At 41.1% G+C, this 27039-nt stretch overlaps 1 protein-coding gene and 1 pseudogene across 9 annotated transcripts in view; one reads left to right on the forward strand and one right to left on the reverse strand.

Annotated features, from left to right (window-relative positions):
• Positions 1 to 27039, reverse strand: part of NTRK2 (neurotrophic receptor tyrosine kinase 2) — a 318904-nt gene that overhangs the window by 169105 nt on the left and 122760 nt on the right. For 2 of the 9 annotated variants that reach the window (XM_015592647.2, XM_015592648.2), the window contains one exon: positions 13782 to 18963. The exons of the other annotated variants lie outside the window; for them this stretch is intronic. Coding sequence is in view for 1 of the 2 variants with exons in the window: in XM_015592648.2 (XP_015448134.1) it covers positions 18926 to 18963 (38 nt within the window). In the remaining variant the exon portion in view is untranslated. Of the gene's footprint in view, positions 1 to 13781; positions 18964 to 27039 lie in introns of those variants that run through there. 9 annotated transcript variants of the gene reach the window in all.
• LOC112483151 lies at positions 21294 to 21412 on the forward strand (annotated as a pseudogene).

The raw sequence follows: 27039 nt of genomic DNA on the forward strand, positions 1-27039 counted from the left end.
ATTCCGGGAAGTGGAAAGGAAAGCATAAGCAGTCGTTATGGGTTTTCCCTGCCAAAGGAATACTACTTACCCAACACAGAAGACTGAGGCCGTACCCACTATAAGGAATGTTAATTATTGCCTGGGCAAGAAAGCCACTGCTATTAGTCTATTTTGCTTATGTTTTGTAATATGAGCTAGAACAGCTACGCTATTTGCAGTGTCCAGTGCTAAATGAAACGTGTACCCCTTGTTCATAAATTATTAAAAATTCTAAAATGTTAACAGCAGAGCATTAAAACAAGAAACCTTCTACAAGGGGCCTGTGTGAAGGCACAGGTCCACTTCCATGAAGCTGATCCTGCATCTGGTTTATATATAATATTATCATTATTCATCTTGTTACCTGTAATTGGTGGGCTCTTGGAATCCCAGGAGACTCAACAGGTGGGCAGAGTTAATAAGATTACAAAGATTCCATAAAATCGTGCCTGGGTTTAGATGAAATGAAGTGGTATATAACCTTCCAGTCACAGGACACTGTACACAGGCCATGAAGGTAACTAGAAAATGGCAGGGACTCTTGGTAAGGCTTTAGCCTGAAAAGTATGAAAGGCAGCACAGGAGGGTGTCAGGAAATCTGGGCAAGACCAGATGACAATGGGGTCTGAATGACACAAAGCATCTCCTAACCTGCTCCTATTGCCAGAGCCACTGTGTGTTTCCATATTCAGCATAATTCTACATAAATCCCATAATGTCTTAAATCTATCTGCAAGTGGGCTCAATGATGAGTGTCTGCTGTAGGGTGGTGTCCCTTAAACCACTCCTATTCTGGAGCAGTGACAGCTACAGAGCAGCTTTGTCCCCAGATGTTTTTGATGGCACATTTCCAAGAATTACTGGTGTTTTCTCCCATTGATAGATGAGAAACAAAACACACTTAAATTCAGTGAGGAAAAAAGGAACCCTTGCTATCTCTTGTGAAAAGGCAATGGCCATCCAGGAGTTCCCAATACAAAAGAAAAATATGGAGCTTAGTGAAGAGGATTAAACCACCTCATCTATCAAAGGCAAAAAGAGAGTGTCATAAATCTGTGAACAATCCCAGAAGGCATCTGGTACACCCAACCATCTATCTTGGACTGTCAGAGAGGAGTGTGTGTGGGTCTTTGAGATGAGCCCTCTATCACAGCTGCCTCTTACACTTCATCCAGAGCTCAACAGCTACCCATTGTGCAAGTGGGCAGAATGTCATTTCCAGTGAGGTCAACAGAAAGGAAGATTATTTAACAAATCAGATCCCAAAAAGATTTGAGGGCAAAATTGGTTTAGTTATTCAACATAGAGGGAATAAAGACATTCTAAACTGTTGGGTACCGTGGTGTACAGCAGAAATCACATCTTGAAGTCCATGAAGTGAATTTGCCTTCACATGTCCTTTGTTTAACTATAATATTGTTTAAAAAATCTATACATGATCTGCCAACATTTATTTTAGTTTAGATTAGTTTTTGAAGATTTCGTTGAGATTTATTATTTACCATTTGAATTTCCCAAACTCCTAAAAATACAGAGAAAATTTTAATGCCAACATTTTAAAATCAGAAAATTTCATATAAAAATACTGATTTCTAGCTTCCCTTTAAAAAAAAATAAAAATAAACAAACGATCCTACAAAAGAGTCCACATTCTATCAGCAGAAACGAAGAAGTGATCCCTTTTGAACTGGGTAAGCAATGTTCCCAGGAGCCTACTGCACTAATTTCTATATTTGCCTGGCCCCAATAATAGCCACTGAGTTGGCAATCCCTGAATCATGGATCATACAAGTAAATACAATTCAGTTTCTCACTCTTCTTCAGCTTGTAAAAGGGATTGACAGACATTTTCTTTCTTCCCTTCCTTTGAACTTTACTAGTCCCCAAAAAAATCAATAAAAAATTTTCATTCCAATTTTTTTCAAAGAAACAAAAATCATATTGAGTTAGAGACACAAAGAGGGACAATACTACTTTTTTTGGTGCTAAGGAGTCCATTCGAGTCTCTTTAGAATGGATAAGAGAATTCATCTGTTAGGAGGGGTAGGGTTGAAGGTGGGAAGTTTGTCTTCTTTTTTAGGAAATCTTCCCCTGAACCCTGAATCTCCCTAATGACAAGCAGAATTAAGGAGAAGAAGCAGAATCAAGGAAATGCAAAATTTCCCTGTCATAAGAATAAATCCTGAAAGATAAATTTTTAGCTTCAACATAGAATGAAGTTATAGCTCTTTGACAAATCATGTTCTGGGTTGTCATGACAACTGCGCCCATTAGAGGTATGCATAAAGAGGCCTGCCCATGAATCAGAATGTTTTAGGAAGGGGTTAAAATAAACATTTCTAGACGATTCCCAAGATGTAGTGCCAAAAATATAATTATTAGACATTTGTATCAGTCTGCCATAAAGCATGACAGCTCCAATTTTATAAAATGTTAATTTAAAAAATCTATTAAACTCATGTCCCTCTGAGAGAAATTAATATCACACCTGAGGTTGGGAGTCAGTTCAGCTCAGAGGCTGTGAAAATTGGATGGCAAAGTCAAAAAGGAGGCTTAAAAGCAGACTAACCCATAAGCAATTTAGTTAAGAGTTTGGGCTAGATTCTGACCCTCAAGAGAAGAAATGCTGAGGGCCAGATTATAGTGCTTAGAGACTTTGCAGAAGCTTGAGAGAACACGAAAAAGTAATCAAAGATTTGGAAATGGAATTAGAAAGGAAACCACTGGGAGACAGAGATTAGTTCACCTGAAAATACAGGGATGGAGCACCGTAGAATCATTCAATCCAGGAGGACGCAGACAATAAGTGGTAACCATTACTAACTTCCAATGAGGTCAGGAAAAATGAGAAGTAGCTTGAAATCAGACATTGGAAAAATACTTCTTAAGGTAAAGGTCATGCCATTCTACTCTGGGGATCACAAATTGGCGGCCAACAGGCCAAATGGAATCAAGAGACAAGTTCTGTCTATGTTCTTCTAAAAATGTAGTTTGCCAACATTTAAAAATCAGGAGCTTACACATAAAATTCTAGCTTCTTCTCTTTTAAAAAGAAGATGATGTGGCAGTAGCAGGCCTAGATTCTAATGTGGTGACTGGAGCTGGGTTCACAGAAACTCCATGAGGACAAGGGGTTTGTCTTGTTCAACTCTGTGGCCTCAGCACCAAGGACAGTATGTAAAAGGTACTCTATAAATGGTTGAATGAATGGATGAGCAGCAGTTGTCCTCTTTGAACAAGGCCACACTATCCAGGGGACTCCACCACCCAGACTGTCACCTGCCTCCCCGAAAGTCATTTGAGGTTTCTACTTTGCTCAGTGCTATAATCTTTTCTTTGATTGAGACGCTACATTGCCTCTTGACATGAATTCCCATAGAACCCACTCTAGTGGCTACGAATGCAGGCCTTTGAAGTGAAATGACAATGCAATAATATTCTTTAAGGATTTTTATTAATAGTCCAAAAAACAAACTTCCTTTAAAGGTTTGGCATTATAGTTCATCCTGCAGGCAGAAAGCTGTATATGTAGAGGTTTCCCACACTGTCTAAAAGCAGTGTTCCTATGAAATCTCTCATAAACCAAAATGGTATAAAGCAAAGAAGTAATTATCATTAATTTACATGGAAAAAAATTTTGAGCATTCCCAGATCCCAAAAATAACCCACCATATTATACCAAATAACACATAAAACCTAAAATAACACTAACATATAGTAAAAGCCAGTGCCGCTCTCTGTGCTCAGAGTGCACACTGCCTCTATAACAGCTCTCTGCAAATAAACACTAACCCCTATTTTCACTTTTTGCTTTTTGTCATAGAAGCAAAAATCCGCTTCAGATTTCTTTCAGTTAGCAAAAACAGGTACTAATACAGGTCTTTCATAAAAGCAAATTGGTGGAAAGCAAACTTTCTAAAACCAATGGACACCTATATTTGCTAAAGCTTCTTCGGTGCTTGAACAGGGCAAGTACTTCTGATAGCCTTCAGATCTGAGTGCTTGTATAGTCATTCAACAAACACTGAACCTCTTCTAAGTGCTAGTATGACTAATTGCCATGTGATATGTCTCTTGTACCTTGATGTCCAGAGATTTAAACTTTTATTAAATGAATAAATGAGTACTGGGAATCGTTATAGACAATAACTATATTTTGTGACTCTGCTATGTGCCAGATATATACATTCTTAACTATTATTCTTATTTCATAGAAGGTGAAATTGAAACTTAGAGTGGTTAAGAAATAAGTCCACAGCAAAGGCCAGTCAGGGATTTGAACTTAGATCTGCTTGGCACCACACCATGTGCATTCCATTATGCTATCAACCTCTCAAATAAGCTCTATTCTTAAGTGTTGTGGGTTCAATAGTGACCTCCAAAAAAGATATGTCCAATTCTAACCTCTGGAACCAGTGAAGGTTATCTTACTTGGGTAGGGGGAGGGAGGAGAGTCTTTGCAGATGTAATTAAAGATCTCAAGGTGAGATCATTCTGGATTTAGGGTGGGCCCGAAATCCAATGACAATTATCCATATGAGGAGGAGAGGACTCACAGACACAGAGCAGAAAAGGTGATGTGAAGACAGGAAGCAATTGTAGTGATGTGTCTATAAGCCAAGGAGTGCCAAGGGTGGCCAGCAGGCGCCAGAAGCTAGTTGAGGCATGGAACAGATCCTCCCTCAGACCCTCCAGAAGGAATCAACCCCGTCAATATCTCAGTTTCATATTTCTGGCCTCCACAACTGTGAGAGAATAAATTTGTTGTTTTAAGTCACCGAGTTTGTGGTAATTTTACAGCAGCCCTAGGGAACTAATATATCAAAACATCCCAGGTCCACTTACTAAAGAAGTTTCCCCCAAAATCTTAGTCTATACAGTTCATAGGGAAGATCAGGCTGTGGTCAGGATCCTATACCTTTACTGGTCTTTCTTACCTCACAGGTTTCCTATTTCCAATCAAGCCTTTCAGCTGGAGTTGTCACACAGCATTACCCAAAAACATGTTCCCATCTCAACAAAAGTGAACTCAACTGAGTATTATATATACTTCATTGGCTTCTTTGAAAACACAGTGAATAGAGGGCCCAGGCTCTCTTCACTGATCATCCAATATGGCACAGTACTTATATGGAGTATAGGAAGAAAGGTATCATTTCTGTGTGGGTAATTCTGGGGGAGCTTCTAGGAGGAAGGCAGGAACTGAACTGGGTCTTCAAAAGGGACAACAGTAATAATAATCATCACAATGCTATCATTTATTGAGTACCTACAACATGTCACAAGCTGTCCTACTGCCTTGATGTACTTTTCCCACTTTATTCTCCTAGTCACTCCACAATGTAGCTAGCTAGCTAACTATATGACACCTTTGCTTTCCTGAGAAGGAATCTGGGACTTGGAGAGTTAAGGGCCAAGTCCACAGTCACCCAATCAATAAGTAACAGGACTCTGACAGATGAATGCATAAAGTGGTGGGAGAAAGAAGGTCAGGCCAGGCAGAGTGAGCAGCTTGGGGAAGAGGGACGGAGGTGGTAGATGTGGAAGACATGGCTGAACAGTCAGGCTGGAGGGAGAATGTTCTGCAGTTCAGATGCCCTTTCGGGGAGCTTGGACCTAATCTACTTAGCTGTGTAAGAGGTGTGTGAGTACAAGACTGACTGGTTCAAGTCTGTATTTTGGGAGAAAAATGTTGGACCTGGGGATGGAAATATGGTGAGAAAGAGTGAGAAGACCAGTCTGCCCCTCTCAAATATGGAGGGCCTGAAGGAAGGCAGAGGTGGTGAGACTGGAGAGGATGGGGCAAATGTGAAAGAGATCAGGGAGCAAGACAGTTTGATTGCAGGACAGTTTTCAAAAGGTGACAGCAAGAAAGCTGTCCTGGCTAATGTGGAGGTTTAGAGGACATGGACCGAGGGCTGGGTGGGTAGCCACGGTGGATTCACTTTAAAAAAAAAACTGATCTGTTTTTGCCTCCGTGCCCCTCAAACTTCAAGGATGTCTGGTTAGGACATGGTGCTGCAGCTTCTGTCTTCTCTCTCTGCCTCTGATGGACTTCCTTCAAGGGAGACTGGTTGGCGTTTAGAGGGTCTATCTTTAAGTTAACTACATGAATAGTCTTCAGCTCTCCAAAGGAAATAGTACACTCTAGGTTTGAATCATGCAGAATGTGTAAACCACTGGCCTGCTTCCCAGAAAGGTCCACCTCACCAGCATCGGGTTGGCCGTGTCTCACAGGCCCAGAACTCAGCACTCAGGTACAGAGTACCCCAAACACTTTCTGCACTTCATCTAGGAAATCATCAAATTCAGATCTGGGAGCGCTTCAGGCTCTTGTGAACGCATTCAGGGCTATCTAGAATTGCCGCCAGTGCCAGTGCACCTTCCTAGTCCCTATGGGCCTGCCCCTGCCATCTCTGAAGGGCCAGACAGTCCTCTCTCCACGCAACCCTAGAAGAAGAGAAAATTTAAGAGTCTGGGACCCACATACCTAGTAGTCAGGGTCTAAGATAATCTGAATTCATACACTTATCTCATTAAGCAGCAGCTAAAAAAGAATGTTAACAAGCACTAAACTAGACTGGAGGCAGAAGACAAGGGTTCAAATCCTGAATCAACCTGTGGTTCTTATTAGCTGTGGGCTTGGAAAAGTCACAGATCTCTGGTGATGGGCCATGCTAGGGTCCTCTGGGTCCACCGTGGCTGCAGTTGTGCACCCAGCCCCTGTAGCAGCCAGCATCTGTTTCTCTTTCCTGGAGGACTGGTCTTGAGCTACTAGAGCCCACTCTTGCCTTTTGGGACCCTCAGCCAGTGATGAGTGGGCATATGAATATGAAAGCCCAACACTCATCTCTCTGGGAGGTAACTGCCTCCTCCAGGAGACTATGTTTGAAATCGTTCTCCTGTTAGCACCCCTTTCCCTGTCTTGCTTCCCCTACTCCCCCTGGCTGCCTGGAGCACACCGTTAATAAATCGCTCATATGTGAATCCTGATCACAGCATCTGCTTCCAGGAAGCCCAACCGAAAACGAGTATCTGCTCAAGGCTGTGGTGGAGGAATCATATCTCAAAGCAGCAAGCAGAATATCCATCACGAGGGTCACAACAGGCAAAATCTGGCAAAAAGACATGTTTTGTTTGGCTCACAGAGACTTTAAGAAATGTGACGGGTCTTGCCAACATTTCAAAACAGGGAAATTTCACACAAAAACCCACATCTCCCCTTGTCTTGAAAAATCAGAAGATCCAACTACCCCGAGCCTGCACTCCTGCACAGCAGCACTGGGGGAGGGGTGTGGGGGGCACTGGGGGCTAGTCCCCGCCAACCCACCTACTTGCTCACATCCGTAATTACTGGAGTTGGCAACCTATGGCCCAGCACATATTAAGTACTCAATAAAGTCTGTCAAATCCGAATAAGGCATAGTTTTTCTTGAAAACAATTCAGCTCGAGGGCTGATGGAGAGCAGGGGTGAATAATCGTGTAAGTTCCACTCCAGCTCTTTCCTCATGCCTGGCAAGGCACTGATGTACACTTCCACAAACACTCTTCCGAAAGAAGATGAATCAATGACGAGCGCTGCCATGATAGGAAATTTGTTTGACAGGGAACATGTAATGAAACGAAATAAAATCACTTGTGGTTTCAGTATGCAGGCAAGAAAAACAAAAACAGGTCTTAGTTTCAGATGTTGTTTTATGTTGCCATAAATAAAAGGATGGCTACAGCTCAAAAATGACATTTTAAACATTTCAAAATGTTGACTTGCCTAGCCTGTGTACTTTTTTTTTTTTCTTTAAGAATGATTATAGTTGAAGTCCTTTAAACCAAGGTAGCTGGTAGTAAGTCATTTAAAGAGGCAGAGGTTCCCTTGAGCACTGGAATCCAGCTGTCCAGTCAGGAGTGTTCAGGTCGCTGTCAGATGGCTCAGTATGTGGTACAGAGGGATGGGAGCAGTTGTTACTCAACACCTCAGTTAAGTAGAGGTCAGATAAGAAAGCTCCTGTTTTCTGAGAGAATGCTGTAGACTTCAACTTCAGGGTACATAATTGAGCAAGGGCCCCAGCTACACCCTGAAACCCATCTGTGCTCTGAAATCCAACCCCTCATTTACGCTGAGTCCATCCATGCTGCCCGCAGACTGGTCCAGCACCAATGACTGAGAGTGGCAGGACTAAGGCAGACCCATCTTGGAGGACAAGAATGTCCAACTTTGGCTCTAAGACTCCCTAATAGCGTTGCCCATGCTCCCTTGGAGTAAATTGTCTAAAATGCTTGACTTAACTCACCCCCCTCCCCCCAGCCCCGCGCTTATTCACTAAGGCCATACTTGCATTCCCACCCTACACTCTCACAGCCGTCTCTGGCTCCTTCTCCATCCCCTCACACAAGAGTTTCTCCTGATTAAAATCTTCGAAGCTTTAATCCCATCTTGGCATTTGCTTCTCGGAGGACACGTTCTGCATTTGAAAATTCCTACTGCCTCTGTTCAGCAAAATCTGCCTACTTTACCGAATAACCAGACTCCCAGCTTCTGTGTGGTTATGTGAATCCAAAGAAGAAAAAAAAAAACTTTTCAAGAGAATGAGAACTAAGTGCATTAAGAGATTGGATATGGAGTTAAGAGGAGAACAAGAAAAAGAAGGAGCGGGAGGGGAGGGGAGGTGGGAGAAGAAGGAGGAGATAACTTCTCAGAGTTCCTCCATTGACACAATTTTATACTACATAAAAATGGACATGGAGATTCCCGAAACATGACCTATTCACTACTCTAGAAAAAACTCTGAGACTTTGTACATTGCCTGACTTGCTCCAGAATCCCAGCTGTTAGATTGCCAGTTGAGTAGGAGATGTGCAGTCTCTGAGAGGACTGCTGTCCAAGAAGTCCTATGCGACCACAAAGAAGGCCACACGGTTCTCATTCTCAACATCCCAAACCCAATGTGTCCGACTGTCATTTTGTGGAAAGGCAGAAAAAGAAAAGTACGTGGCCTGTGTGAAATATGTAAACCATGCCTCATAACCAAAGAAAGAAAGAACACAAACTCTCTCTCTCTCTCTCTCTCTCTCTCTCTCTGTTAAGAGAGTTAATGTTAAATGGAAGTCTTCGTGCTGGTTACTTATAATTCACAGCAAAATAGAAAAGGGAGACAAAATCAGCAGTATCGTTTATAAACCCCAGAAAATGAAAGTTTCCAAGCTGTCATAAATAAGGATGGGAGCATTTGCCAAGTCAGAAATTTTGCCAAGTTTGAAATCCACTCAATCCTTATATCTTGGAGCTCAGAAAAGAACACCAACCTTTGGGGACTTGTAATCATTTCTTCTCAGCAAAACTTTTTTGCTTTTCATAAGGAAGTAAAAACAAAAAGCAAAAAATATGATATGGAAAGTTTTTTAAAGGAGTTGAGAGCATTAAAGCACAGTGAGCACTGGGAAGGCAATAATGGCATAAATTGTATTATGTATTGAGATTAATGTCCTATTTAATCAAATAGGACTTAAAAGTATGCAATATTCCTATTCTGTGTGTGTGTGTGTGTGTGTGTGTGTGTGTGCAAGCGAGAGAGAGAGAGAGAGAGAAAGAAAGAAGAAAGTTGTCTTTCCTTGCTAGTGCCTGTCTCTCACACACATAATCTTTTTCCTAGGCACATATACCACCCTAACGATTAATTTTAATGTGTAAAAATTAAAGAAAGGACAAAGCATATTGTACGGGTTTGTGTTGGGTGGAAAGGGAACTAGAGGAAATCATAATAATTTTTTTTTTTAAGATAAAAGGGAGAGAGAAAATAGGTTACAAGAGAGGAGATACTTTTTACCAGTTTATACTGAGTCAAGAAGAATTAGAGCCACAGAAATGAAGTGCAGAGGTCTGATGGCTATCTCGGAGCTCACAGACGGGGTCCCCCAAGAGACAAAGAAAGTGCTGACTTCGGAGAAGCAGGGCCAGAGTATGGGTTTTACAGGCAGAAGGGTCTAATTTGTGTGACCTTGGAGAAGTTACCCAACTTTCTAAGCCTTTGTTTCCTCATGTGTGAAATGTAGACAATAACAGCATCAACATTACAGATATTACCATTAGACATATCCTGACCCCTCTCCTTCACTGGAGACCTGTTAGTCACCCCAGTGTTCAAACGCACTGAGAAGCCAGCCCATTACCAGCACCATAGCAATATATGGCATGCAATTACACAGTGTTTAGAGAAGGAGGATGATGGAGAGGTTTGGGGTCTCCCCCAAATCCAGAAGCCTAAGTAAATGCAGAGAGAAAAATCTGTCAGTGAAGTAATCTTTGCACAGCCTAAAGCACCCTAATAGGCTATGGCTTGGTTCATTTCAAACCTAGAACTTCCTAAGAAGTAAAACAGTGCTGGTGACTCTTACCACCACCCTCAAGGCTCAAGGGTCTTTAGTGAAATTTCATGAACTTACCTGAAGCTGATTTCTAATCCTTAAAGCAAACAGCTGTGGCCTACGTTTTTATTTAGCAATTCAGCATGAGTAATTACTGCATGATGAGAATTATTAAAAAGAAATGGAAGGTGATGAATAAACACAAAAGAAGTTTCTCCTTGCCTCCTGGGAAACAGAATAGAATTTTTAAAAGAAGAGAGGGAGGAAGAGAACTTATTGTTCATTAGTTTATGATCAGGCAGAGACTTTAATTCAGCAAACAATGGCCCTAGGGTCTTGTGGTGTATGAGATGAGACTTGACCAAATGACTGGAAAATTAGCATGTGCCCTTGGCAATCTCTTTCAGTCACTAGCTGCCAGACGGGACAGTCAGGGACAGGAACGATGACGTGACTGAGCTGCTTAGATGCTGCTCTGTCTCATTGTGTTTCAGAGGCAAGGAGCAGCTCAGGCATTTTCCGCCACCTTGTTCCAATGACTGGATCCTCTTCATGCAGGTGACAGGATGTGTCCTCAAACATACCTTCCCCCCACGCCCCTCTCACTCCACCACCATCAAGGTGGTGTCTCTCTCTACCACTCATCGGAAGTCAGGACGGCCCCAAATGAACAGAAAGTACTCAAGTTCAAGAACAACAAGAAAATTCACTTTAGAACAATCAAAAACAGCACATCCATTTTCAGTTACAATGGACAAAGCAAACGTGCTCTGGGTTTTCATTAATTAATTGGTACTAAATAGATATTTGATGCAACTTCTGTTTCATGAGGTACAATTTTGAAAGCATGTGCGACTTTCACTACCATGCCCTGTACCTGCAAGTCAGGATCTATAGGGTCTGATTAGTGGCACACATAACTGGGGGCTTCCTGGGACAGTGTACATCTCCCCAGTGACTAAAGTTCACCTTATAATTCTGTTTTGCCACAATAATAATCTCTGCTCAACTGCTAGTGCTGGTAGGAGTGACCACTGGGGCACTTGCATGTCTCTAAGAGTGTTCTAGGCACCTCGCTGACCTCACCCCACTCCTGGCCCTGCTCAATGGTCCAGCACACATAGAGTAGTTGTTCCGAGTGCAGGCACTCAAGCCAGCCTGCCTGAATTCAAATCCTGGTATTACCATTCATTAGCTAGGGAATGTGGGACAAGGGCCCTCAATCAATTTGTTTCTCAGTTTGCTAACATTTATAATGGAAGCAATATTATCAATGGCCACACAAGCTTGTACGGAATCAATTGACACATGAATGAATTAACACATTAATATATGTTTTAATACTAAACCATAACATGTGCTTCATACACAGTGAGAAATCAATACCGTTAACTATTACTGCACGTTTTAGATCAGTGGTAAATCTTACCTCAAAATGTGTTAGCAAAAGTGGTAACGATAGTGTAAGTACTTGAAATTAAGTACTAGTAAAACTTCATGCTACTCATTTAAAATTATTTAACAACAACGAAAGCCCACATTACAAAATATTTTAAAGAAATGAAATTTTATTACTTCAAACATGAAGTAGCTCCAACTAGGCTAATTGTGTGTTGCCGATTAGAGCTTTTATGAGAAACTACCTCAGGAAGCAGAAAAGAAAAATCTAGTTATTTGTAACTCATTGCCTGTAAACACTTGAAACAAGTCTTTTCTTTCAAGTAATCTCTCAGCCAATTCATTTGTTACTTTTATTCTTAGCCAAAGATTTTCAGATGGATAATTCAAAAGTTAAAGTGAATGTAAACCCCATTCAAGTGATCAAAACTTCCGAATTAATCAAGTGAGAACAAAAGAAGCAGACCACATTTGGGATGTGACCTTCAGTGCTATTTTTTCCCAGAATCCTCAAAGTACAGAGCACTATTCATACTCATGAAATGATCATAATACAGGCCCAAGCATATCACATCTTATTATTTTACCAAAATCAAATCTGAGGTAGAATCAATGAACAAGAATCACCTGGGCAGAAAGAAGGATCTGGCAGCAGAATCACGAAAACTCCTGGGAAAACTCCGAAGTGGCCTTCACAGCTTGGACACATCCAGACTGACTGCATGTGAAATTCCCTTTCATCTAGACTCCATTAGTTGTGTCCACACGATCACCATTATAATCAACATATACAAGAGAATCTGTGTGTGACCCGTGGGCATTTACTGAGGCACACCCAAGAACAGTGCAAACCCAAGTCCTTCAAAGTATTTTATTAGCGAAACCAAGGGCCCCTCATTTGCCAGGCAATGTGCTAAGATCTTTACATGAACCATCTTACTTAACTCTCCTAAGAGCCCAGTGGGGAGCCACTACTACTATTATCATCATCTCATTTTGCAAATGGGGAAACAGGAATGGAGTGGTGAATAACTTTTCCAAGGTTATTTAGCTCATGACGGTAGCTAGGATTCAAACCTGAATAGTCTGTGTCCAGTGCCTACCGCCACAAATGATTACATGGCCTTCAGATGACCGATGCAACCTGTTCTTGGCTCAGCAAATTTAGAAGAGTGTTTAGAAAAACCACAAGTCACCAGCACTAAACAGGCTTTTAAAAGAAGGTCTGTATACTTGGCTTAAGAAGACATCGGGCCACGCTGAGTCAGTGTTTCCAATCTCTAGGTCTTCAATTTGGAGCCAAACCCTTTCAAGATTACCAGAAGTGGGCTAAAATGAATCACAGCTGGTATCCCACAAACCTTGCTGTTAGGTGCTATTTTAAAAGGGGAAAATGAGGAAAGGACAGTGTGGCCAGCTGGGGGATGAAAACAAAAGAGACATGAAGTGTAGGTACCACATTAATAGCTACAGTTCAATAGTATCTTAACGCCATGTCCACTTGTCTTCCTCTCTCTCCCCTTCCATGAAAACACAAGTCATCATGTTATCTGACCATAAAGTCACTTGCAATGCAGGCACAGGGCACCAAGTACACCCTCTCACTGGGACTTAGGTCCTTCCAAGTTTTCAAAATACCAAAGTGTTTTCTCACAAAATGTAGGTCGTTGTTTATTTAATTCTCTTAAACTTTTTCTGTTGTTTTTTTTTTTTTTTTAGTGTTGCCTTTTAGCCAAATAAAAATGTAGCCAATGGCAAGAATCAATAAACAATAAATGTATAATTCACATTGATAGAAACTAAAGCTTCTTTCTGGGGGGAGATTTATTTCAAAATCTATAGTGGGTTTGGGACTCCCCCCAAAACTCTTTATGACATTTCTCACACTCTTTTTTCTAATACCTTTAGTCTTGAATACCACCAACGACACGTGAGATGAACTATGCTTGAGGAAGAAGGGGACCTACACGAGACCCTAGAGAGAATGCAAGACACATGGAAATGAATTATAAAACTTTATTGGCTTGTTAAAAAAAAAAACATGAATAAATTCAGCAAGTACATTTATGATCTATCCATATGTTAAAACAGCACTTAAAAATAAAATAAAAATGATTATCCACTATTTACAAGAAATGGGAAAAGTGACTTTAAAACCTGGAACATTATGGAGAAAATAAAACAGGGCATGAGAATGATTCACAGGCTGTCTATGGATTACAGCAAATGGATTTCAACAAGAAATGAGTGACACTCAAGAATTTGTCTTTCTCTGGAATCTCTTGCTACTTTTTTCATTTTTTTTTTCCTTTTCAGCTTTATATGACAAATAAAATTGTAAAATATTTAAAGTGTGCAACATGATGATTTGACACACATATACATCATGCATAGACCCTCTTTCTATTTCACATTTATGCTCCATTGATAAATGGACTGTCTTAAAATAAAGGTGGTGAAAAACCTTTTCTTTGCTTCTCACGCATTTTTTTCTGTGAAAACTAAGACTCCGGACATACTCAATAGCAACCTATCTTGGATACCTACTAATGATCATCCCAAGGCTGCACTGTAACATTAGCCTGAATTAAACTCAAGAGTGATCTCACTGTCAAAATCAGATGTCTGGGAAGTTCCTTTGGCCCCGAAGACCAAAACAAGGAAATGGGCTGACTTGAGTGGAAAGCTGCCTTCTGTGACAGCAGTTTTTATGTCACTTTCTGGGCTGGGAATTCTGTTAACTTAATTCAGTCTGGCAGCACCCCACAGAAAGTTACAGTCATGCTCTGTCCAGGAGAGTCCTTAACCTACCCATGTGCCCTTGAATAAACCTGACATGGCCCACGGGCACTGTTGGTGTGTGAACACAGCAGGACACACTTAATAGGAAGACTGCTTCTGTCCTAGTTTCCTTGAGGAGTCAAGTCCACTGACTGGCACAGCCCCAGAGGGCTCCACTGACCTCTACTAGACAGGAATGGCACAGCCCACCAGGCCAGATTCGGCTACCCTGTGAGAACCCTGGATTATATGGAATCACTTCTCTTCAGCTGCTCCCCCTCTGTATCCGGAGTCTTGACAAAACGCGGTGAAATGAGCTTCTCCTGTTGTGTGAGGAAACTGGATGGAAACCAAGGGAGGAGTTCTAGACAGAAAGCACCAGAGCAGGAGAAAGTGTAAATTATCTGCTCTCTGACGAAATGAGAGAAGATTTAGTTCAGGTCCCCTTTAGTGCTTTGATTCGAATTTGCAATGGGGAAGGTGTATGCAGAGCAACCAATAAAGCAAATAAAAATAAACTCTGTCATGGAGTCTAGAGAGGGAAAGAAAGAGGAGGAGAAGGGAAGAGAAAAAGGAGGATGAGAGAAGAAAGAAGGGAGGATGGAGAAGGGAGGGGAAGAGAGAAAAAGGTCAGGGATTGTAAGCAAATAAAAAGAAAAGAAAGAGAGAGAAAAGAGGAGAGCCTCCATCATGCTTACCCTCACACATGGCAGGAAACCAAATTCCTGTCTTGTACCCCTGGAGCTGTTTGCTCCTCAGTCAGCCTAATAATGGCAGCCTCTGCTCTGTCTGAGGAGGGGTTTCAAGTCCTAACAACTCTGGGTGTAATTCAGGATAACTTGAAGGGTTGGAGCCCCAAATAGGCTCCCTCTGTGCTCTGTTATGGGCTGATGCTGGGATTGTTTAGTTCTAGTCTTTGCTCTCCACTTTTGGGTCAAAATGAAATCAGTCTCTGCTGGAGATCAGGAGTAAAAACCCCTGAATTGTCTTTAAAGTATGTGGCGATTCGTTTTTCCTGTTGAGAGATAGACCTTCTTTGGCCTCAGACTGATGCCTCATGTGACAAAAGTGGGAGTCCCTTAGTCTATCTCAGCTGCCTTGTAGGGTCTCGGTGGGACCTGAGGCAAGATACAGGGCTTGAACCACACCTCTTGAAGATGACACACCTGTTTTCCATTTACCATTGGCCACACCAGTACATTAAGGACACCTGCAAAAAGGAGCTGTGTGCTTTCCCCTGAACTTGGTGGCACCTGAGCGGGCCAGGTGACATGGACACTGGTGAAAGGAAAATCACATCAAACAAAACAGGGAGAAGGGACTCACTGGGTGGCCTGTGGCCACATGGAAATGGGGCTGGTTGGGGGATGAAGGGCAAACAATGCTGCAAGAGAGTCCCAGGCAGGGAGAGTAAGCCACGTTCCCAGCTGGCGGAAGGCACAGGAGAGCCCCAGGATCACTGAGGTGCTTAACTCAGTGGTGATACAGCTTTCAATGGCGATGCCGGGAAGTGTTTTTGCAAAGGAAAGACAGAAGGATACAGTGAGAGAACAATGATTTTGCTTTAAGACAAAAGTAACAAACTGGCAGCCCACAGACCTGTTTTGTTGGCCTACATAACATTTTAAAAATAACCAAGCCAACTTTTTAAAAATAGAGACATTTCACATAAAAGTCCAGGTTTCAAGTTTCTCTTAAAGAGTCAGAAGCTTTGGAAACCTGGGCCCACATTCCCAGGAGGCAGGAGTTGGCTGGGGCTTGGTGACAGCTGTCCCTCTGGTGGGGCGGGTGTTCACTCACCCAGTGCACAGCTTTCATTTAGGGTACCTGCCTGGTCCTGAAATGCCATGTCCTTGCTGGAGGGCGACAGATGTGATTTCAGGGAAAATGCTGCTTGTCCGTTTCCAATGTTACGAAAACACATGTTGCATGTCATTAGGAAGCTCGATAAAGATTTCTTGTAGGGGCATTAAAAGAAAAAGAATGAAAGGGGGTGGTCTAGAGTTTAGACACGAGAAGCTATGTTACTCATTGTGGTCTTCAGAGACTTTAAAAAAATGAAAAGCGAAGAAGTCAAGAACCATATGAAACAATTTTCTAACAGCCTGCTGTTTTCATCGTTCCCTAGGAGATGTCAACTGCTGTTTGATATATTAAATTGCCTTATCTGTCCACTTCTCTCCATTTTAAAACAAAAATCTACCCTGCCATTCGTCTAGCTGTTGAGTACAAATATCCTTTTTCCCCCTTTTGGGTCTGGGAAACTTATAAAAATAGTCCTTAAACAATTCATCACCTTTTTATGGCTCCGTGGAACAACATAAAAGCTTTAAAAAAAAAAAATTGTACTGAATGGCCGATACTTAAGAACCACAGCCATCCTGACTGCTTCTGCCTGGCTTACGGTTTGAATTTCACTTTTCTTTCAGGGTTCAGGGTTTCTGCAATTAGTTGGCCTTGTTGTAAATCAACACCTTTGAAAAAGATCAAAATCTAAGCAGTGACAGGAACTGTCATTTAGCAACGCACAAGAAAATGGCAATTCAGAGATATTCGGACCTCCCTACACCAAGGGCCAGCTGCTCTCACACTCAAATGTTTTACTGGAAAGAAAACTTTTGAGAAAGAGGAGCCAGTTTACGCTTTGCCCCTTTTGGGCCTGAGTTTGGAATAGCCAAGTTAAATGCTGTAATCCATAGGACTCTGGAATGTCGGCATCAAGCAATACCATATTTAGTGGCTAATGTAAAGGACAGAGTACAAAATATTCATCATGGATAATCTTTTTATATCGAATGGTGCCTAAATGGATCCTGGTTTATTAAGATGAATGCCTTGGTTACACGGGATTCAAAACAACATTTCCAAACATGTTAGACTAGTTAAAAATCTATAAATCCTTATTGCCGAACTGCCAAATTTGAGAAACTATTTCCAAAAAGGAATTAAAAAAAAAAAAGTCAATAAGTTTCCAATTCAGCCATGGCTTCCACGTGCATGCCTTCACAGTCAGAGCCGATTGTGTTGTCAAAGGAAAAGCTCCAGGCCTGGCTCCGAAGGCCGCCTAACAAGAAAGGTGTGTGGCGAGGTGGGCCAGGGGCAGACAAACCTGTCTTTGGGACAGGGATTCTACCTGGCGCAGACTGAGCAAAGTGAACAAAGGTCACTGCAATGGCCAAGTGAGTGAGACAGGGGACCATGGTAAGACTAAGGCAGGGATGCAGGATTCTGTAGCTGTAAAGCTGCCCTCTCAGCAATGAAGCTGGGCAATATAAAGCACATATTCATTAGTGACCTGCCACCTCTGTGCTGCTGGGGTCAGGCAAAGCTGTCCTGCCCGTGAAAACCCAGCAATAGTGTAGTGTGTTGTAGGGGGACTATCCTACTCACAATATCATCTCCTGCTCACAGCAGGCCAGCCATTTTGCTCACAGGCCTTTTCAGAGTAAAAAAGCTGCAGTTCTGTCATGGGAACAGCATGAGATGCTGTGGCCTTGTCACTGGGCAAACTTCTAAAAAGCAGGTGGATCACAGAGGGCAAATAAAAGGATATATGCACAATATGCATAAATTTATTTCACTCTTAGTTGTTCTGAAACTGACTATACTTAATCTAAATCTACAGCCCCCCTCCATGCCCCCCACCCCACACCGCAAACAAATAGCTTCTCTTTTTTTTTTTTTGCCATTAAGGAAACTTTGAGGAAATCATTAGCGTTGACTGCATGACTCTGGGCCTTATTGTCAGTGAAGGAAAGAACCTCTCAGTGACATCACCAAGTCCCCACAACAGCGATGATGTATATGCTCTTTCAGCCACTGTGTTGTAGATGAAAAAATGAGATTTTCTGAATTCAATACTGATTAAACAACAGAAGACGATGCTAAATATATGTTAAATGGAGATTACAGCTTAGTGTGCACTTACACCTGTCCCTAAATTTAGATATTTTTTTTTACTTTGTAGTTCATCTTTAATAAACAGAAACAATAAAATCAAATACATTTCCAGTAGAGTCAAATAGCACATCTTTCAGAGGACAAGCACAATCCAATGGAATTTCATTTCAATTCCGTATTTGAACGATTGTAAGAACAAAACGAAAGCATTAATTTAAGATGTTTTCTTGAGTTTCTGCTTAGCTGCCTGTGAGCTGCCTCAGCACTGGCGTTCCCCAATCACAGCTCACGACATCGGCAGGCTCCGTGCAGCACTCCTGCAAACACCGCCCATTTCTACCAGAAAAACCCAGATAAGCAGTACTTCCCGGGAGAAGCCAATGCCAGTCCCAAGAGTCCAGCTTAGAAGGCAGCATCAACCAACAAGCACCACAGCCCCTCTCTCTGTCTTTGCCTTTATTTCAGCTACCCATCCAGTGGGATCTTATGAAACAAAACAAAACCTAAAAGAAACACAAAATAAAACATAAGTCATGCTCAAAAGAAAAATCAACGGAAATTAACATACAAGTACAATCACTTTTAAAAGAACATAATAAATAAACATCAAAATCAAGACACGACATGGACTACATTTTAAAACATAAAGCAATGTATAATAACAGAACAGAAATTGGGAGAAAATGTGCATCTCATTATTGAGCAACTTAGTTTTAAACTCAAAACCAATTTTATATGGCACATGAAGCATGGGAAAGAAACATAAAGGATTTCTGCACACAGCTCCATCCACAACTGTATCAGATATTAACCCTTTAATTTAAGGAAGAGAAATCGGTGAACAATATAGATGACCACTGAAGAATTTTTATGTATAAGGACAAAAATAAAACTCAACAACAAATATCTCCCCAAAATCTTAATTATTTTTATCTGCCTAATTTTAATAACTGTCTGGATTTAATTGGTGAAATACTGAACCACACACAGATTTCAGTTCTTTTTATAATTAACTAATTGCCTAAATTTAATCAAGCACAACAGCATATATATGACACATACATATATAGAGATGTAATATGCATTAACTAATTGCCTAAATTTAATCAAGCACAACAGCATATATATGACACATACATATATAGAGATGTAATATGCATTATATCATATATGATATATAGCATACAACATGTAGTATGTTGCATGTATATATTATGTATATAAGACATAGTTTATATGTATATTACATACAATATATATAAAACATAATATATGTAATACTTAATATTAACTCTGCAAACATTTCCTGAGCACAGACCAAATCATGGTCACTGTAAGAGATGATACACAATTAAAGAAAATGGAGTTCTTTGACCTCAATACTTCATCGTCCAGCAGATGGGAAAAGGTAATTAAACAACTTCCACAATAAATAATGGCTAATCTACTTCGTGCCAGGCTCTCTTCTAAGCTCTTTGTCCAAAGTAGCTCTTTTAATTTTGCAATAACCCTATAAAACAGGTTCTATTATTGCTCCCTCTTTACTGGTGAGAAAACTGAGGCCCAGACAGTGAAGCAGCTTGCTCAAGGTCTGACAGCTGGTGTGCGATGGAGCTCAGATTCCAACTCAGAAAATCAAATTCCATGGCCACCCTGCCATGTTCCTGTGCAGGGAAGACAAACTCTCTCTGAACTTGCTCATGAAAACCCAGCTGGAACAAGGAAGATTCTATTACATATAATTCTGTGTGCAATTTGCATGACTCTTCATCAGATTCATAAGTGATAAAATAGATGGCATTGTGGTAGAAACCGCCAAGATGTTTTCAAGTTCAGCTTTGGGAGGCGCTTCTAAACCTAGCCCTCCAGACTCTCGATCTTCCTCAACCTGGTGTCTGGTCTGCCAAGTGCTGGTGTCATCTGCCTCCAGAGCTGTAATTACCACCACCAATCTGTATCATCATTTACAACAACACTACGGAGCTTACTTCCATGGCATTTCTGTCTCCTGCCCTTCCAAGTCTCTTGGTATGGACGCCAAACACAGTTTATGGATTTAATCACCCACAAAGCACTGAGAATTTAGAAGGTATGTTGTGACACTGATTAGTTCTCCTTCATATCTGTTTCTATTCTCTAAAAGTTTAGCCTCCAGGCAAACACAAGCCGTACTGGTTTAGAAGCACTATGGTATATCATACAAGCACGCCAAATTAACCACTGAACACCTTAATTATTCCATCAGGTTTGAAGAGGGTGACTCTCAAATTCCTTCCTAGTGAAACAATAGGATTAATAATGGGATGTTAAGTTTGCCAACAAAAACAGGAAAAACTTGGTGATACAAATAGAAGGCATCACTCCCAGACAAAAAGATTTCTTGACTCAATGTACTAGTTTCTCTGCACACACAATTTTGAAAGGCATTTGATTAAAAAATAATAATAACAAAAAGATTGAACTGCAAATGCAAGCCTTATTTCCAATGGGTTTACGGCACAGGAACCCTAAGAGTTTACTGCTGTCAGAATGTCTACAGCAGGAACCAGGCCATTCTTCCTTTGCTTCCATTTGGCATTTTTCTCTCCAACGCTCCTCCAAGCTCTTTCATATTACAATTGGAAAACAGTTTTGCTCTGCTAGATGCAATTCTTTTGGACTGCCATTTACTCAGGGTGCAACGGCATTTGCCCCTATTTAGAGTGACATCGGGTATCTCTCATTAACCTCCTTCTGCTTTGCCTTTTGTGATGTATCCTTCTCAAAGAAGCATACCTCAGTTCCACATGCCCATATGATAAAAACAAGTAAAGCCACCATAAAAACACATGCAGTCTACAGCCATGCCACCCTAAACAAGCCTGATCCCGTCTGATCTCGGAAGCTAAGCAGGGTCGGTCCTGCTTAGTACTTGGCTGGGAGACCATCTAGGAAGTCCAGGTGCTGTAGGCACAAAAAATTTTTTTAAAAAAGGGATTGTAAGCTGACAAGATCCTTGCAATCTGTGAGGTCAACCAAAGGTTACCTCAACTAAAATAAAATAAAATAAAGTAAAAAATAAGTCTAAAAAAAAAAATACATGTAATATCTTCCTTGTGAGAAAATGCCAGCCTGTTACAAGGATCAGCAATATGCAAAGTCTGCATTCAAACCATCACTACTACCACCCCTCACCTCAAGGAAGGCAGGTCGGCCTCCACTCAATACCCTTTATCTTCAAACATTGTTGATACACTAAAGATACGCCATCAAATATTGAAAAATCAGTTTGATTTAAAGATTTGAATCTAAGGAAATGTATCCAGTGCTTAATATTCCTAAGGGGTTGATAGTAAAATTCAATCAGGGTCCCAATCTACCTACCAGGAGCTCATGACTTTTGCCCTCTCGTGTTATGAGAAACTCAAAAAAGGGGTCACAAAATGATATAAAACAATAGATAATTATTTTCTCCTAGTGAGGGGGAAAGTTTTTAGACCACAACAAATGGCTGAACATCTTGTAGGTTTAGCAGCCAAACGAGCTGTCTAGCTTCAGAGCCTGAAATATAGATATTTTGACAAAGTGACATTCTGAAGCATTTGCAGCATTCCGATGGTGCATGGCAGTTATTGTGAGAACAGTTCCTTTATCAAAAACAACCTTAGAGAAACTTTGCCACCGCTGCTTATATTAGCTGAGCTAAATAAGAACAAGGATAAAGCAGATGTTATCCGAGAAATATGATGTGAAGTTGAAAGCAGAGAAGAAAACCCGGATGTGTCCTAAAACTCAGTCTCTGCTATTTGCTGATTCTGAATCTCCTCGCTGACCTCTTCAAAGAGAAGGACTGGGGGAGCTGAAGGTCAGTGAAGCACTGTGCTTTCTTTACCATTGGTTTCCGACTCATTTAGATTTATTTACATTCAAACGTGCACACATTTTCCTCTTATTACTCAGAAGCAATCAGCCATAAAATGGCAAGGATTTGCAGTATATTTAAATTAGCAGCAATTTATCTGGAGCAAAAAGGAAAACTGCTGAGTCGAAAGGAAGTGAAGGGAATGGAAGAAAGATGCAGCTGCTATCTGAAAAAGCCAATCTTACCATATCTGTTATTTGGAGAGTTCAAGTAGAAAAATGCCATCTTGGGAGTCTGTATGGATGGGGCCACTTAGGAGACCGTATGGTGCCTACAGGGACAATAAAGAGGCTCACCTTCATTGGAGAGCAAAGCAAATGCTCTTTGAGCCTTCTGGGAAATGTTTACTAAGATCAAAGAATAAACTCCTATGTGTTCTCATAACATCAGGTGCCTGAAAAATAGTGGGTGTAAAAAGCTTTCTATCACAGTTACACTTGAGCTAAGTGCAGTTCCGCCTCATTTCAGCACCTGGGCTTAAACACCACTTGTCCAAATTTCACATTTGGGGAACATTTAAGATCTGTTAGTTGTTGCACCAACCAGCCATTGCTGTTTTGTCTTTTCTATTTTACAGGGGACTCACTCAACCCACATGGCCATTGTGATATGTCCAAGGTCACCAGGGAATAGAGTGAGAGAGCTGAAATCTAAACTCAGAAATTCTGGATTGTCAGTTCATCTTTTATGACTGTATCACCTGCTTCTGTAGCAAAATTTTCCAAACATATAAGCTTAGGTCCTGGTGCATCCTTCTCTGTGCTCATTCTAGAAGTTGCTTACCCATCCTTCAGACACCCTTTTTGCTTCTTAAGGATGAGCTTTGTCCACACACCATCTCTTTTCCTAAGACCTCTTTCCATTTTAGCTATTCTTGAAGGTCCAGTTTAAAAGAGGTCTCCTGTGAGTATTTGGTTCACTGGCCTCATAACTTCCACAGCATCTTCCATCCATTCACTTGGCTTCCTTTTATACATTTTAAAACTTGTATTTCTCTTCTGTTTGCTTCCTGCATCCCAGACTATAAGCCACAGTAAGACAGAAAGAACATGTCTATAGGTCTTCTATGCCTTATGCCACCTTGCTTAATTCCCAGGACTGAATGCTTTTAAGTTTCAAAACAGTAATGTCTAAACTTTGAGCTTTATTGAAGAACTTTGATGTATTCAACAACGGAACCAAAATGGAAGGGAAGGGTGGACACAAGAAAAGTAGATCTTCAGTTTCTTACTGGCAACTGGGTTAATCAGCTCACCTCAATATTTGCTCGGAAGTATATTGAAGGTTACAGTTAGACATGTGGATACCCATCGAGTGCCTCCCGAAGCATTTTCAGCTCCTAGGGATTAGGTGCTAAACAATTTATTCTAATTCTTATGATGAACAAAATGACAGTGGCTGTAGGAGTGGGGTGAAGAAAACTGTTGTCTATTTGTTAGCTGGGGGAGAAAAACTAAAAATAAATGGTTGAGAATGGTCAGCAAGGCTTTTAAAGCTCTGGTTCGACTATGCAAAATAAAGTTTAGTTTCACGAGCTAAAAATTAAAGCAGAAAACACGAAGTTCTTGGCAAAGCTTGAATGTGTAAGGAAAGCCAAAGCTATTGCACAATGAAAATTCAATGATTCTAAGGAAGACGTGATCTGATCAGCAAGGCCTGATAACAAAAACCCAAGGGCTCAACCACTACCGGTGCTGAGGCTTCACATAGGATGGACAGCACATCCAAAACTGATGTCATTGCCTCTATCTGTGGAATCACATAAAAATATTGTAAGTGGAGTAAAAAGAAAAAGATGGAGTTCATGGTTTGAGGGGCATTAAGATACTCAAAAGACTTTCATAACAACGCACTGAGATACCCAAAGCAATCTATTGTACTCCTGTGGGTGTGTCTAGCCTCTGGCTTACTTCAACATATAAATATTGCAAAATCTATAGGGTAGCTCTTTGCAGCATGAAATGACATCTCCTTCAAGACATTGTTTCACAATTCTCAGACCAGAGAGGCTTACCAGTGACTCAAACGTTCAGGACACATAAGCATGGCATTATAAATTTCACTATGGAAGAGCATATTTTTGTACTGCCAATACAGACTTGTGTCTAGATTTGTTTTGCCAAAATATTCTAACCAGTGATTCCTCTTATCATGTAAAGCCAGAGTACTAGAACCTACGGTGTCCAAATAGGAAACAAATGACATAAAACCAATTGCTCAATTTACCTGTAACTATGTAAGACCTGCAAGAACTTCAGATACAAACAACTGAAATTGCTTGGCTCTGATCAATTGTGGCTGACACCATGGCACACAGACAAAAAATGAATCTGGGAATAAATTTCTAGAAAAGTAAATAATGCATAAAACAAGCAGAGAAAACAAATGGATATGGGTCAGCCAGCGCCTCTCTGATGATGATGATGATGATGATGATGATGATGATGATTGATGATGATGGTGAAGATGAAAGCAGGAGATGGAAGGTAGAAGAACAGAAGGAGGGGACTTAAAGAAAAAGCAGTTGTTGTTGATGCATTTGGAGACCTCAAGCATGCAAAAAGAGTGACCACAATTATTAGAGAGTGAGGTAATAGGGCCTTAGAGCAGGACTAAAAGTATGGGTCCAAGTTAAAGATGATCCTAGAAAGAAGAGAGTAGGTAAAAATAAAGCTTTCCTGGACTACCACATTTTCCTTAGGCACTACAAGCAAGACTTCAGAAATAGAATTTGAAGATCTTTAATATTTATGATGCTTACTAAGAAAGCAAAAACCAGGGGCTTTTCTTGTGCACTGTGTCCCTGCTTATTGTCGTGAAGCCCAGATGTCAGATCTACTAATGGTTCCAATTAAACATACAGAGGGTCAAAGAAATTACCTTCACTTGAATAGAGGTACCTTATAAATCTCATCTCCATTTAAATTACCTAAGTGCACAAGATAATGAAACCTTAGCTAAGTATCAAGCATTCCAGCATGCAAAACAAAGATAGGCAGGGTTGACAATCCCCATGAACTAACTACAATAAACATGAATTACCCAAAACTTCCCAAGAGCAGGATAAAAAGCAAAGCTTTTGTTCAGTCTGGCAACAGACATTTTGGAAGGTAGGCTGCCATCCTATGGCAGACAAGATGAAACTATCAAAGCCTGAATTCTGAGGACCTAGTGCCAGCTCTTCAAGGAGTCTAGTTTGTGTGGCCACTGCCTATCCTTGTCATGGTTTACTTCTGGTCACAAAAACATCACCAAACTTCTAAATAAAGACCCAAAATACTTCTAATAGTAAACATTGGGGGAAAAGAAAACAAAACATGAGGTATACATACAGGTAAGAAAGATTAATAAAAACAAGTAAGATAAGTATTTCTCAACCTGCTTTCTACAGCTCAGGGTCGCCAGGGCCTCTCCTGGCAGCCTAGGGCACCAGGCAGGACCCAGCACAGGATGCCCTTCCACTGCAGGGCACACTCACACCCAACCAGACAGGGACAATTTAGACACGTCAATTCACCTCGTGTGCACATCTTTGGGACATGGGAGGAGACCGGACTCCCTGGAGAAAACCCACGCAGACGTGGGGTGACTATACAAACTCCACACAGACAGCAGTCCCAGCCGGGAATCAAAAATTTTTTTCTAATCAACATTATAATGAAACAATGCTGAACAAGAGGACATTATTCAAGGACCTGCCGTGCTTCTTTGCATTCAGCCTTTTATCTAGAGAAGCGAATGTGCCTAAACTCAAAGTCAGGGAAGATCATGGGGTGGAAAGAGGTCCTTCATCCAAACATGCCCTTTTCTCTGGTACTTTTTTCCCAGGACAGCTATTAGCAACAGGACTTCCAACATCTCAGAAGTTACCTCCCTAGAAAAAGAATGAAAAGGTACCTCTCCATGACAGAATCTGATGTGTGATGGGGAATGTGGGTTGAAATGGTGGTTCATCCTGCCCTTGGTTGCTCTACCTGGAACATTACTTGACACTGCTCTGTAAAGCAAAATTTAAAGTCCCAGATCAGATCTGATTTAAAGTCCCAGATTGGACTCTGCAGAAGTGGATCCAACTCAAACTCCAATAAGCATCCCTATTTATTAAGAAATGTTTGACAGTCAGAAAGAGTACTTGCCATTCATAACACCAAGAATAGAATCGACACTCCCAACGTGTTTGCACATCAAGCAGAACCATCAAGATTCTGGCACCACAGCCAATCACTATGCATGACCCTTAGGAGCAGCAGGTGAAAAGCCTCAGTAAAATGGAGAGCTTATTCCATTCTCAATTTGGAAACTTGAAAAGTGCAAAGTCAACGCCAGGGTCACAGCTTATACACATTCAGACTGAGGCAGCCAAAAGAACCCCCAACTTGACTTAAGTTAAGGCTGCAGTAGACAACTCTGCTGTTAGTGACATTTTTATTTGCTCAGAGTTCACTTTGCAAAAAGCCCACACTGCTAAGCCATCCCATCTCACTATCCTTACTAACACCTCAACAATGTCTTAGAGCAGCTGAATGTGTGCCAACCTCAGTAGTTTACCCAGCAAAACCTCCTTCTGCAAGACAAGAAAGATTCTCTCTATTCCTTGATTCTTTCATGTTGGAACACAGCAAGTCCTTTCATAATTCTTTGGTCTTGGTACAATTTATTCATGGAGAAAACTCTGGAT

The sequence above is a fragment of the Pteropus alecto genome, unplaced genomic scaffold, assembly GCF_000325575.1.
Source record: "Pteropus alecto unplaced genomic scaffold, ASM32557v1 scaffold206, whole genome shotgun sequence".
NCBI lineage: Eukaryota > Metazoa > Chordata > Mammalia > Chiroptera > Pteropodidae > Pteropus > Pteropus alecto.